The sequence below is a fragment of the Elephantulus edwardii genome, unplaced genomic scaffold (genome assembly GCF_000299155.1).
Source record: "Elephantulus edwardii isolate Elephantulus edwardi_28Jun2011 unplaced genomic scaffold, EleEdw1.0 scaffold00237, whole genome shotgun sequence".
Lineage (NCBI taxonomy): Eukaryota > Metazoa > Chordata > Mammalia > Macroscelidea > Macroscelididae > Elephantulus > Elephantulus edwardii.
The window spans coordinates 2,349,186-2,364,012 of NW_006399987.1; the positions used below are offsets into that span (position 1 = coordinate 2,349,186).

At 55.1% G+C, this 14,827-nt stretch overlaps 1 protein-coding gene across 1 annotated transcript in view; it reads left to right on the forward strand.

The window, feature by feature from the left end:
- Positions 1 to 5,766: 5,766 nt before the first annotated feature.
- The window catches only part of PDE4A (phosphodiesterase 4A, cAMP-specific), a 46,213-nt gene continuing 37,152 nt past the window's right edge, over positions 5,767 to 14,827 (forward strand). The window contains exon 1 of the mRNA XM_006898842.1: positions 5,767 to 6,186. Coding sequence (XP_006898904.1) covers positions 5,870 to 6,186 — 317 coding nt within the window. The 5' untranslated portion in view covers positions 5,767 to 5,869. The remainder of the gene's footprint in view (positions 6,187 to 14,827) is intronic.

Genomic DNA, 14,827 nt, shown 5'->3' on the forward strand with positions numbered 1-14,827 from the left:
CCAGCAACTATCTCTAATTTTTTTAAAAATTTACTTTAAGGGGAGCTCTGGTGGCCTAGTGGCAAGAAGCTGCATTGCAATTCCAGAGGCGCATGGGTTGAATCCACCAGATGCTCTCCGGGGAAGGAGGGACAATCTCCTCCTGTACCAGTCAGATCTGATTTGACGGCACACAAATAATAAAAAAATAAAATTTAAAAAAAATTTAATGAACATTTACAGAGATTTTTGCATTACCATACATTAATTGTTGCATTTTTCTCCCTGCCCACTCCTCCCCCCAGTTGCTCTTCTCTTTGAAAAGTAAAATTTCATTGGTATAGAATCCCACACCCCCCACCCCCATCCCACCCATAGTACACTCCACTATGCAACCTGCATTCTGGACTCTTGTCATAACCATAATACCCAATCATATATCGCTTTCAAACAGTTCTCTCCCTCATTTGTTTCAATGCAGTATACATAATTTATTCCATTTTTCTCAGTGTCACTACAACCCTGATGTCAGTCTGGTTCTACAATAGTGGCACCATGCAGCACCTGTCCTTTTGCGACTGAGATATTTCACTCAGCATAATGTCCTCCAGGGTCACCCATTTCGAATAATATTGCATGAGTTCCTTGTTCTTCAATGCAGCATAGTATTCCATTGTGTGAATATACCACAGCTTCTCTATCCATTCATTTGCTGATGGGCACTTAGGTTGTTCCCAACTCTTTGCTACTGTGAACAAAGCCGCAATAAACATGAGTGTGCACAACTATCTCTAATTTTTAAAAATAAAAATATCCTAATAGTGTATTGTACCAACATTTTCCTTTAACCCAGCTTACATGTATCACACTATACTTACAGGGCTAAACCAGTAAACTGATTGAATTTCGGAATCTCTTATTTTTTGTGCATGTACCATCAAATCAGATCTCAGATCTGACTGGTACAGGAAGATATTACCCTCCTTCTTCAGTAGAGCATCTGGTGGGTTTGAACAATGTACCTCTTGGATTGCAGTGCAGCTTTTTGTATAATTTCTGAATCTCTTAAATGTGCTCCAGACCCCTTAGTTTTTATAAAGTATCCAGCTGCCAATCATAAGGTCAGTGTTTCAAATCCACCAGCCGCTTTGAAGGAGAAAGCTGGGCCATTTAAATCTCTTCCCATAATGATTTAACAGCCTCGGAAATCCAGTGGTCACTATGAACTGGAATCCGCTCATGGCATTGGGCCAATATGCTTTGGTCAGAGCCGTCATTGGGACGCAATTACAGTCACGTGGTTTCGTCTGCCTGTGCTAGAAGCAGGCACTGATTTTCCTCCTGCCAGTTTTTTATGTTGGCGGATTTTCCACATTTTCTGGTGTTTTCACTATAATAATGCAATTAGTCTTTGTCAACCTATACTAACAACTTTTTTTGTTTTTTTTAGAATGAAGTAGGAATTAAAGGAAAAGTAGAAAAATGAAAAAAAAATTTCTGTTCAGTTACCAACGACTGTATTTGTAGGGCACTCTGATGGTGTGGTTTGCTGAGAGTTGCGTCCAAGGCCGTACCTCTCTGGAGGTTTGAACCCACCAACCAGCCCTGAGAGAGAAAGATAGACAGTATCCTGAGTCATTTCCAGCCTTCCAAATCCAGTGGTGGGGAAGCCTTGAGGGCAATGAGTGCGTCAGTGTAGAAAAATCTTAGAACAGTATAGTGAGAGCTTCAGTATGAACAGACCTGAACCCTGACCTATCCCATGCCATCCTCACAATTTGACACACTCGAGCCCCCTGCTACAGTCTCTGTGTGCAGCCATCGTGTTGAGGGTCTCCCTTTTCCCCACCTTTCCAGGTATGATGTCCCTCTCCAAGGAATAACCTCTCCTAGCAACATGCCCAAAGTATGTGAGACGAAGCTCCGTTATCTCGGCCTCCAAGGAGTTTTTGACTCCTGTTATTGTTTACAACTGTTGTAAACAATATATTACATTTAAGCAATTTGCAACGATACTTAAGAGTCTACAATTAAAATGAATAATAAACATTGCTAAGGATTTTGTCTAGTCTAGTGTGGGAGGAAGCCCTTGAGGAGGGTGACCCCAGCCTCAGGGGTACCACTGGCAGGGTACTAATGGTGGATGCCTTCGGTTTGGTCCTGCAGGAGGTGCTGGCCCGGCCACCATGACCCCAGCATCCCCCACCGCACGCTAGGTTGACAGGATGAAGAGGAGTCGCAGTGTCCTGTCAGTGGCCTGGACTGGGGAGGAGGTGCGAACAGCCGGGCTTGGTCCCTGGGAAGACTTTCGCCCTCTAGTGTCTGCAGCTATTTCCTGCGTGTGGCCTCACTTTGTCCAAGCAGCCAGGGAGGGGGCTGTCACGCGGCCCTGTGCCTCAGTTTACATCTGTGATATTCTCCTGCTGCCGAGATTTAGCAGCTCTGGAAGGCAGGGTCTTCCATGAGAATTCCCAAATGGGGAGAGGTGATGGGAGGTGGGCGAGAGCGATCACAGACCTCAAGGCTGAGTGAGACATTAGTGGGGACCTCAAGCTGAGAGCACTGATGTGGAAACCCAGAAAGCTCCCTACAAAAATTATGGCAGAGAAGGGACTTCCCAGTCACAAGGGGTGGAGGGAGATCCTTGTTAGGCTGGGTCAGTAAGAAACATGACCCCCGAAGGGGGCACTGAGGGCCTATCTTCCTGTTGACCATGCCCTCAGATGGCTGGGTGGGGTCGTTCTCCGGGAAGCGGGTGTCTCAGAGCTGTCTGGTCAGGCCTTGCCCCCATCCCATCCTTGTTCCTCCTCAGAGGCTGCGGGAGACCCCCGAACCCAGCCGCTCCAACATGCTGGGCGCTGACCTCCGCCGCCCTCGCCGCCGCCTTTCTTCCGGCCCTGGCCTGGGCTGGGTCCCGGCTGAGTCCTCGGACCCTGGGGTCTCCCTGCCGCCAAGGCCCACCACGCTGCCGCTGCTGATCCCGCCGCGCATTTCCATCACCCGGGCCGAGGCCGACAGGTAGGCGCGCGGGGACCCAGGCTGGGTCTGGGGTGGGGGGACAAAGGGAGGAGGAACAGGGCCAGTTGGACTCGGTCCAGGCACCAGCCCTTGCAGCCGGAGCTCCAGGCTCCCAGCGATTTTGCAAAAGCAGCTGAAACTTCTCCCGTCGGCCAGTGGCACCCCTCCCCCAAGGCGCCTCTTGCGGCCTCTGGGAGCCCCTTCTTCCATTCTGCAGAAGCCTGAGTCAGCATGGGGCAGGGTTGAGGAGAGAGGCTTCAGGCCTGCTGTCCCCTGTGATCTCCCCCCACTCATAGCGGGTACAGGTGGGGGGCCATTGTTCCAGCGCACGCACACCTGCTCCTCTCTGCGGGGAAAGTGGGGTTCCGGTTTCGTCCACATTTCAGAGGGGCACGTGGGACCCTGGAGAAGTCTGGAAAACATTTTTCTATGGGGGTGACCTGGGAGGGTCTGTGAACCCATCTTTAGCCTGCACTTTTTTGGCTATTTCTCATCTGGGGTCCTTTGAGGGCACCCCTTTCTCTTCTTGACCCAGGATGAGTCGCCAAGACAGACCGCTGTGCTGGTGCTGGCTGCTGGCCTGGCCCTACCACCGCTGCCCCCAGGCTCTGCCCCTGCCAACTGCTTTATTACTCTGAGTCTCTGCTTGGGTCCGGGTACAGAAGATTATTTCCAGATGGGGGGTGGGTGGGTGTCATCTTGCCCCAGGCCCTAGCCTTTATTTACCTCTTTCACATCCCACCTGACCTTCCTGGCCTCAGGCCACAGCCCCCACCTCCAGCCCTGGCTCACTGCCTCCTTCACCTCCTTCTTCTTCTGACACCCCAGCTGTGGCTGACTCTCTCCCCCCCCACCTCATCCAGGGCTATCCCATCCCCCCCCCTGCAGAGGTGCGACCAGCCGTTACAAACCGCCCCCACCCCAAGATGTGGCTCTCCGTGGACCCTCAAATTATCTGGGGGGAGGTCCTCAGCCTTTGCTAATCCTCCCAGGAGTCCTTTGGAGTGTGTACTTAAAAGAGGACCCGGCGAGAAGTGGGGGCACAAATTCTGGCCTCTGCGACACCCAACGGCTGCTGGTGGGGGGGCTGTGCTGGGTTTTGCTCCGCGCGCGCCTACGCCCGGAGCCCCCTCCGGTGGAGAGAAAAGCGGCTGAGGGGGTTGGAGACGGGCAGTTTTTGTTAAGAGAACAGCAACTGGGAGAGGGGCGGTGGCAGACAGCGCGACCTGCCTGGGGGGGACCCCCGCGGGAAGGAGCGCTCGGGGGCGTGGGCTTGGTACCCTAGATACCCGAGCCGGTTAAGAGACCACCGATCGGCCGTGGGGGAAGGGCACCAGGGCACGCGCACTTCCCCTTCCCCCCACCCCACAACCGCCAGCGGGGCTGGGGGGTTGGGGAAGGAGGCGCTCGGATCCCGCTCTCGAGCTGCTCGCTCGCTCGGCGCGGCGCTGGGGGAGGCGGGAGCGTGAGTCACGGCAACTCCCGATTTAGGTGCCGGAAGGGGGGCTCTGCTGGCGGGGGCCGCGGGGAGGAGGCGCGGCTGTTTACTCGCCTAAAAAGGGCACGGAGGTGTGCCCCAGGGCTGCCGCGGAGCTGCCTCAGTTTACCAGGAGCCGAAGCACTTAAAAAGAGACAGTGGTAAATAACAGAGCGGTGGGCGGGCGACGATCCGTGGCCACGATGTCTTCCTCGAGCTTCACGGAAACCAAAGGGACACACCCCAGAAACACCCCAAGACAGGTCCAGTTCTCCCTCCCTCTCCTCTTCCCTTCTCTCTCTCTCTCTCTCACACACACACACACACACACACACACACACACTCACATACTCAGACCTCACTGGCTTTTGACCGAGGTTGACTTGCGTGCACGTCGCCGACTGCAAACCACCGCACACTCAATGCGTGGGAACACACACACTTAACCCCACCTCGGCCAAGGGAAACAGACCCCCACAGAGACACATCCCCCAGGCAGGCAGTACACGTGCACGCACACACCCTTCACCCACAGACACACACAGAGATACACAAAACCGCGAAATCCAGAGAAGCAGGCAGCCCGCAGCAGCCAACCACGTGCACACACACACTTCCCAGCCAACACCGAAAACACAGACAAGCCTCGGAAGGGGCCACGTGCGTGCGCACCCCGCCCCGGACACACACCATTGCCATCCTCGGAACACAGGCTGGAGGTTCCGTGCGCGCTGCTGCTGCCGGCCGCAGGCACGGTGCCCCGTGGCGCCATGACCCTCTCGATCCAAGCCTCCACCGACCTGGGGTAGCGGCGAGGACACTCCAACCCTGGGCTCCGCCCCCGCCATGATGGACGGACTGACTGACAGACCAGCAACCAGTCGCCTGTCTCCTTTCCGATCGGATTAACCGCTTAACTCCTTGGTGTCCGTGCGCCGCGGCGAGGCAGGGCGCTCTGGAGAGAGCAGAGTTCCGGCGCCCCCTCCCCGCCGGGAGCGGGGTTCTGCGTGGGAGGGAAGGGCCCCCCTCCTTGGGTGGCTGCCCCCCACAGGCCCGGACAGGGGAGGAGGGGGGCGGCGCTGACAGCCGCGGCGGGCGGGGGGCGGGGAAGGGCGTGACGGGGCGGGGGAGCCGGGGTTGGCGCCGAGCCGGGCGCCGAGCGCGGAGAGCGCAGCCGGGCACTGAGCTGAGCGCCGGGTGCCGACAGGAAGCCGCGGCGCCCGGCCCGGGGGCGATCGGCCCTCAGCGCCCCCGGGTCTGTCCCCGGGACGCCATGGCCCCACCGAGGCCGGGCGCACCCGCGGGGCGCCAAACGCGTCGGTTCACGAGCCGTTGAGTGGGGTGCCGCTTGGAGAGGCCGGAGGAGCCCCCGGGGCGCAGGTGGGGGCCGGCGCCATGGAGCCTCCGGCCGCCCCTTCGGAGAGGAGCCTGTCTCTGTCCCTGCCCGGGCCCCGGGAGGGCCAGGCCACCCTGAAGCCGCCCCCCCAGCACCTGTGGCGGCAGCCGCGGACCCCTATACGGATCCAGCAGCGCGGCTACTCGGACAGCGCAGAGCGCGCGGAGCCCGAACGGCCGCCGCACCGGCCCATCGAGCGAGCGGACGCCGTGGACACCAGCGACCGGCCCGGCCTGCGCACGTCTCGCATGTCCTGGCCCTCGTCCTTCCACGGCAGCAGCAGCGGCGGCGGCGCGGGTGGAGGCAGCTGCAGGCGGTAAGAGCCGGGGCGGCGGACGCGCGCGGAGCGGAGAAGCGCGCGGAGAGGACGCAGCTCGCCTCGCTGGGCGCAGGGGGCGCTGTGACGCGGATGGGGTCCCTTGCCTGGTATTTGGGGTGAGGGGTCGGTCTGCTGCGGAGGCGTCTGGAATGGAGTTCCCGGTGGTGCGCTGTGCGGGCGGCTGGGGATGAATCCTGGCCGGGAGTGGACTGTAGGGGGCGCCATATTACCTGTGCTATCAACAGGGTCTGGCTGGGGGTGGGGAGGACTCCTCAGTTTGAGGGGTCTAGGGACTCAGTTGGCAAATAACATGCAGAGTGGCGCACAAGCTGGGTAGCTCTGGCAAGGATTTGAGAGTACCTTACCCAGGGCTCCATTCACTGTGCTTGGAGGTGTCTTGGGGGCGCCTGCTAGGACCCTAATTTCTGCTTCAGGCTATGGGGGGAGGGGGGAGGTCTCAGAGCCTTCCTTGGAACGCAGGACCTGTGGGGTTGGGAGCATTCTGGGATTCACCCTGCAGCTTCTGGAGTCAGAAACCCGAGGGGGCTTCTTGGGCTGAACTTGTTGGGGGTCTGTGTGTTGAGGGAGTAGTTGGGGGGCAGCTGGGAGGCCTTGATGTAAGTCCTCTGACCCATCTCAGTCCTGACCCCCGCCTTCAGTGCTCTGTGGGTGCAATGATGTAGTTGACATGACTGGGTACTCAGTGTTTCTGAAGTCCTGTTGCCTTGAAAATGACACTGATTGTGACAGCAGGAATGCATTCTCCAGAGACAGTATGACTTTGACAAGTGACACTGTGCTTCTGGGACAGTTTGACTGTGTGAACAGGGTGACTGTGTGTAATCTTGGGACCCTGTGATTGTGACAGGGGTAGTGTGGTTGTGACAGGGCCATTGCATGTGTTCCAAGGATCGTCTTACTGTGACAGGATGGCTGTGCTCCAGGGGACCCTGTGATTGTGGCAGCTGCCCCAGTGTGCTCCTTAACGGTAGAAATGATTGTGTGTGCTCCTGGGATGCAGTGATGGTGAGACTATGATGTGTACACTCCCAGGGACAGTGTGTGGCTATGGGATTGCCTGTACCCTCTGGGACACTGTGGCCCTGTTCTCAGGCCCCACATGTGCCCCATGTCCAGGCTGCGGCTCTGGTCTGGAGGGAGTCTTCATGGCTTCCCCATGCACATGGGCTGCCTGTGTTCCAAGTTACTGTATCTGCTCCCGTGGTGCTCTGGGGCCTGACTGGTGGTGTGGGTTTGATGGCTTTGACTGTGTGCTCTGACGTACAGCCATGGGGACCCGTCTTGTTCTTCTGTTTTTTAAAAAGCAATAACAATCGCTTCTCGGCCTTTTGGCTAAGATCAAGTGTAAAAAAACAATAACAGTTTTGTGATTTGAGTGGCAAGTTTAGAGGGCAAATTGGGTTTCCCTTCAAAATTCACACATACAGTACTGTGTTTCCTGACATTGTGATCCTCACTCGTCCCACTTCACCTCTGTGTTTCTCATTTCCATTCCTCCTTCCCCTCTCCCCTTTCTGCCTTCTAAACGCTATTCCAGTGCAGTTGCCATCTTTTTGTTCTTGTACAGTTGATTGCTCTGAGGAGTGACATCCCTCTTCTTAGGACAAGACTTAGGCAGTCAGATGGGGAGGGGGGTTCTCCCACCCTTGGAGTTCCTGAATGTGACCCTACTATCCTTTGGTCTCTTGGGGCCCTTCTGGCAGGCACTGCTGGCCTCCCAAACCACCCACTTCCATTCTGGGCACTCTTCACCCCCGAGAGCCCCTGTCCCCACCAAGGAAGTGAGTTTCGTGGGTTCAGCACAGTACATCCTGATGTTTCCCATGGGGAGCTTTAGAGAAGCTGAAGAAAAACAAAGCTGGAATCAACAGGAAATGCCAAGACCAGGGTCAGCAGGCTAAACTGACGCAGGCCACTGTCCTGGAGATGAGGGCTGGGCAGGGGTGGGGTGCTGTAGAAACTGGACCCCACTCCTTTATAAGGCCTGGGACACTCCCTCTATCTTGGCCTCCTGGGATGTCAGCTCTAAAGGGACCGTGACTGAGTAGTAGTCAGAGTTCATTTTAGTGACATCTGTCTTTGAATGGCTCTCTCTGGGGCACCAGGTTTTTTCACATGTCCTCATCTTCACTACCTAGTGAAATAGTCCCCTCGTCCCCTGGGGAAACTGAGGCGCCCCCCCCCCCAGCTCAATCAACTGGGCAATGACCACTGGGATCACAGTGTCGGTCTCAGCTGCCGCCAGTGTAAATCCTTGTGCAAGTGCCTCAGGTTCTCTGAGCCTCGGTTTTCCCATCTGTGAAGTGGGGCTGTTGTTTGGTACTGTCCTGTAAGGGTTAGATGGAAAGTTCGTTGCCATCAGAGAAGGCTGGAAAAGGTTTCACGGAGTGGATTGTTGCTCAGAGGAGAGCAGGGGCTTTGCCTGAACTCTGCTCCTCCTGCTAGGTGGAGAGAGAAAACAGGAACTCCAGCTGCTGCCTCCAGGCAGGCACTCCAGTTTCTGCCTCGGCTGCTTCTGCAGCTGCGCCAATGCCGCCAATGCCGTGGGTGGGCGGGCTGTGGCCTGAGGGGCGGACAGTGGCCAAAGAGGAAGGGGGAACTGAGAGGCCCCCACTGGGAACTCCCCCCTTCTTGTTGGGCCAGGCCACTTCTTGACAAAGGAGGTTCCAGTAGTGCAGGAAGGGGTTGGGATGGGATTGAGGGCTTGAAGTGCCCACCAACTGAGGTCACGGCGGGGGGGGGGGCCGGGACCCTTCAGAGGACTCTCAGAATTGAGTCACAAGAACCCCTAGAGAAGAGGACATTGTCCCCATCAGAGATGGCCTCCACGCACCCCCTCCAGACCTGCAGATGGAGAAGCCGAAGCTCTCGGCGCCCTGCGGGGCTGAGTCACGGCCCTGCCACGCTCCGTCGAGAGGCAGATGGAGCGTGAGGAAGAGAGTGATGGTTGGTGGGGGAGCTGCCTGTTTTAGAGGGCTGAGTATATACCCCGTCAGGGCTGCATTTCCCAAACACTCCCCACGGAAAGGCTGGGACCCCAGAAAGGGGTGGAGGCAGGTGGGCTGGGCTCTTTTTGGCCCTGTGGACGCTGTCTCCACTTGGGTCCTCGCCTCCGCGGGGTCGCTGGCGCTCTCTTATCGCTAGATCTGTGTGGGGAGCTAGTGCGTCGGTCCCTGCGCCCCTGCCTGCGCGCGCGCTCTCCTGGACGCCGAGCAGGGCGCAGCCTGGATGTGCTGTGCGCTCCTCCGAGGCCGGGCCTCCGGGACGCTGGTTTCGGAGCAGAGCAAGTGCCGCGGCGCCCCGTATTATTATTTCATGGTTATTGAGCGTTCTGGAGAGCGGGCGCCAGGCCGACTGACCGCAGGCTCCGGGAGGGGTCCTCGCTTTCTCCCACTTGGGACCAACTAGTAAGATAGCCCCATCCTTCTCCAACTCCTTCAAGCCAAGTGCTGCGGAGAGGGCCGCCTGGCGGATGGAGAGAAGAACTTGACTAAAATGTTCCCAGGCTGGGGCTTCCTCTGTCCTGTCTGCGCGCCCTGGCTTGCGCCCATGCCCCGCCTCCCATCACCAATCGGAGAGATGTAACTTTTACTATCTCAGGTCTCTCAGTTTGCGTTGGACTGCTTTCCCAAAGATCCCAGCAGCCCTGCGGAAGAAAAGACCTGGCTCTGGCTTTCCCTTAAGATTACAACCAAGAAAAGCCGATGGAACAGTTTTATCCTATTGTAGCACGTGAGTGGGCACTGAGGTGAAATGACATGCCCCCGTGGTCACACAGCAAGGAAGGCCTGAATCAGGCTTAAGAACCAGCGCTCCTGGACCCTAGATCAGTGTGTAAGATTCAGATTGTGGTCATGGCTGCTGACTCCAGTTTCCTCCTCAGTAGAACTGAGTGTAAAAAGAAAACATACACACACACATACCCCGGTTGTGGTATGGCTAGGTTGGGGCCGGGCATCCAGAGCTGGGGTTTTAAGGACGCACTTCCTCAAGTTACATCAGCAGAGAGAAAGGGGTAGTCCCTCATACTGCAAATCCAAACCCCTGGCAGGCAAGGCGCCTCATTTTACTACCACTCCCGACCCCCCCCAGCCCCCCAGAAACAGATCAACTCACAGCCTTATCAGAGTTGCAGGAAAGGGCAGACTGTCAGGACCAGAGTTTTGTAGGGCAGTTGAGCCCACACTTCTCCATATTAAGTAAGCGTTCAAATCCAGCCTTTGCCCTTTTCTTGCTGGGACCCTTCTTGCGTCTGCACTGGTGTCTTGAGCCTCAGTGTCCTTATTTGTAACAGAGCCATCCATTTCACAGATATTGGTGGGGCTTCTTTGGGGGCCACTGTTCAGGATGGCACAGACACCACTACCCACCTCTCTCCCTCCTGGGTGCTGCCACACTGGAGTGCTCAGACTAGCAAAGGAGGTAGAAATAGTTAACTTGCTGCCTTAGGGTCAATGTCTAGCTAAAATCGACTCCACAGAGCAAAGTAGGACTGCTCAGAGAGGTTCCCAAGCTGTAAATCTTTACAGAGGCAGGCTGCCACACCTTTCTTCCGTAGAGCAGCCGGTGGGCTTTTGGTTAGCAGCCAAATGCTTTAACCACTTGGAGATAATTTTGGATGAGTGATGTGATCTGTGAAGAAGGAAAAAAAATGGGTGAAGAGGAACTCTGAGGTCAGAGCAGGACTTTCTGAGGCGGTGACATTTAAGCAGAAAAGAGACTGCAGTGAGAGAGAGTGAGCTTTGTGTGTGTCTGGGGAAAGAAGGTTCCAGGCAGAGGGCACAGCCAGTGCAAAGGTCCTGAGGGTGGAAACATGTGCGATATGTTGGAGAAGGTGCTGGGAGACAAGTAAGGTTGAGTCAGAGTGAGTAAGGGTGTGTGTGAAAGGAAATGGGGCAGGGAGGTGACAGGGTAGCTCTTGGAGGGCCTCAGAGACCACGCTTAAGGCTCAGTTTACATCTGACTTCCCTAGGAAGGGGGAAAAGGTCATTGGGTTGAAGGACACTGACCATAGGAAGGGACTGTGTTCCTTGTTGTCTGAAATTCCAGTTTCTGGAATTCAGAGCTTAGGCTCTAATCCAGCCCCGGTTCCTTTTAGGCTGGTTGACCCTTCTCTGGGCCTCAGCTTCCCCATCTCTGAAATGAGACCTGCAAGAAACCCTGTGACCTGAGGGGACTCATCAGAACACTGTGGTCCAGACTGATGGCGATGGCCAGTGAAGGGGAGTGACGTTGCTTTTGCTTCTGGACCCATTTGAGTCCAGAGCAGGGCTTTTCACCCAGGGACACTTCTGCCTCCCAGAACGGCTGGGGACATTTTGGTTGTTAAAACTAAGGGAGGTTGTTGTTGTGTACCATCAAGTTGAAACCGACCCATAGCTGACCCCCCCACCCGCCAGTGGCAATAGGCACACAGGAGGAAATCCTTCTCCCGCAGAGCAGTTGGTAGATTTGAACCCTGTGCCTTCGGGATTGCAGTGCAGATTCTTACCACTAGGCCACAAGAGCTCCTAGAATATCATGGATAGAACACAGGTATAATGCTAAATATTTTGCAGTTCACAAGCTCAATAACAGTGCTGAGGTTGGGAGACCCTGCCTTCTCAGTGGTGTGACAGCACCCGCAAAGAGAAGAAATCTGGTGTGAGAGGGAGCTGATGAATTAATCTGAATTGTGTATAAAGCACAGACATACATACTTTATATAAACAGATATAAAAGGCAGTTGGGAGGGGAAATGTCAAGAGTACTTCTTTGGGGGGCTGGGGACAAAGTCCTTGGGTGGCACAGAGGTTTACTCTTGGCTACTAAGCAAAAGATTAGCTCTTTGAATCTCCCCAGGAGTTCTACTGAGGAAAGGCCTGGCAACAGGCTTCTATAACATTATAACTAAGAAAAGTTAGTGGACTGACAGTCTATTCTGAAGCACAGGGGGCCACCATGAATTAGAATCAGGCAGCTTTGGGGAAGGGCGGAAATAACCATGAGAAACACGTGCAGAGTCTGGCCTGGCCACTTACTAGATGTGTGAACCTTGAGTCGGTAACACTTCTCTCAACTCAGTTTTCCCATCTTTAAAATGGACACCCGAGCAACACCCCTGGTGGTGCGTTTCCTGAGGATTAAATGAGATTAAAGCTAGAGACGGGCCCTGGTGGCGTGGTTAGTGACATATTGGGCAGCCAGCAGAAAAGTCTGTGGCCCCAGTTCACTGGGTGCATTGGGAGAGGGGCAGCTGGCCTCCTCTAAAGATTTACAGCCTCAGACACCTGATGGGGGCCGGGGGGAGCCCGGGACAACTGCCTCGATGGCGGTGGTGCTTCACGGCTAGCCAGAGCCGCTGAATCCACAGGAAGAAGTCTAAGGGTTTCAACAGCTCACTGTTGTGGCGTCGCTGCTCAGGAAGCAACTCTTCACTTGATTTCCGAGGCTGTAAATCAGTCCGAAGAGGCTGATGGATTCGAACTTGCCTGAGGTGCTCAGACTTTGGGTTAACAGTGCAACTCACTGCCAGCCCATGCCAACCAGCCCTCCCGTCTAAAAGTTTAGCCCACCATTATGATCACTGTCACATCCTAGATAAGATTCACGGTGGTGAGAACATTGTTGTTGTGTGCAGTCAAGTCGCCTCTGATTCACAGGGACTCTAATATACAGCAGCTTTGAAGCCTGTCCTGTCCTGAGCGGGTCTCACTGACTCCGACAGGCCTACCCCCGTTGCCACAGTTACTGTGTCAATCCATCTCCTCTGGGGTCTTCCCCTCCTGCGCTGTCCCTCCACCCTTCCAAGGATGATGTCCTGACCACATGCCCAAAGAGTGTGAGACGGAGCTTCAGAATCTTAACGAGAACATTATAACCCCGTAAATGTTTTGTCAAACAATCAAAAGAGCTACCATTAAAAGCAAGCAAGCAAACAAAATAATATACCGCTGTCAAGTTGATTCTGAGTCCATCGGGTTCCAAAGCAGTGAGTGAGAAGATGGCGTAGCATCCTTTGTTTTAAGAGCACTCTGGCTGCCCGTGTTCATCTTCCTAATAGATACCTGCCCCTGTCTCTCCTTCTGCAGTGGTGCCACATTAGCAAATGAAGGTTCTTCAGGGAGTGGAAACTTTACCCTATCCTGTCATGACAGTAGACTCAGCTTTGAGGAGTCAGCTCTCCCCCGAGTCGTATTTGGAGTGCCTTGCATCCCCAGGCTCTCATCTTCCAGCACTTTCTGGGACTGTGTTCCACGGGCCTGTCATTTCAGAAGTGGCTGGCTCATTTTATAGCTGGTGAAGTAGGCTCAGAGAAATGAAATGACTTGGCCCTAGGTCACAGAGTTAAAAACTGCCAGAGGCCAGACTCAAGCCCAAACCACCTGACTGGGCCCCAGGGCATTAGGGAGGAAAGTATTTCACAAGAGGTAGGGGCCCTAAAATTATTCTAGGCTTCTTTTTTTAAAAACAAGTCTCCCCCACATCACTATTTCCAAAGAGCTCTGGACAAGCTGGGCAGCTCAGAAATCATAACCAGCTGACTGACCTTGTTCAAGTCTCTTTACTTCTCTCTCAAACTTGGTTTCTTCATCTGTGAAAGGGAGTAATGTTCACCCCACAGGCCACGGCTGGGCTTCCAGAAAATCTCCATCTGCCTCCATTTCTCTGTTGACTCAGTGCTAAGAGACTTGGGCCAGGATGGGGGGGGGCCCTGAATTTGAAGAGTGCTCTAGGGATCCTGAGGAGTGGCCGGGTTGGGGGGGCCCAACAGCTGGGGGGGGTCTCAGGAGGTCTGGGTTTTTAGGGATATGTTAAGGGTTTTAAGAGCTGTGACAACATGTGTTGGGTGTTCTGGAGGTACCCCTAAGGTACATCTTGTGTTCTAGGGGTGACCTCAGGTAGTCAGAGTCTCGGGACATTTCTCAGGAGTTTTTAAAAGGCTAGTTAGGCCCCTGGGGCTTATGGGAAACCCCACGATTTGGGTGGCATCTCCATGGTTATAGGACTCTCTGTAGTTTGAAGACACCTGTGAAGCTGTATTAAGGGTCTCTCTACGTATGGAGCTACTTAGGGAGTGAAGGATAATGGAGGGAATGTGAAAGCATTTCTGGGCTCTTTGGGGGACTCTTGAGATTCTGGGGGCCATCCTGGGGGGCCCGTGGGAGTGGCTCTGTAGCTGTGAGGGAATGCAGGGGTGCCCTGAAGGCCTCCTATCTGTCTCAAAGATGATGGGGTACACTCCAGCCATTTAGGAGACAGGCAAAAGGGCTTTCTTCAGGGACTCTTGGAATCATCAAGATTTGTGGGTGTGCCCTGGGATTTGGGGGAGAGGTATCAATCAGAAGCAGTGAGGACCGAGTATCAGAGAACTGGGGGAGTGTCCCACTACCTGTGAGGCCTCTGAGAATGAGGAGTGAGTGAGTGAGTACGCCTCGCCTCGGGTTTGTGGGGACGACTCAAGGGCAGTGAGGGATAGTAGGGGCCGCTGAGGGATTGTGGGGACACCCTTGCGGTCAGCGGGGCCTCTTAGCGCTACTGAGTTTTGTGGGAGTGCTCTATCGATTTGGGCTGTGTCCCCAGTGCCTGTGGAGACGCTTTTAGGAAGTGTGGGGACGTCAGAGGGACCGTGGGGCAC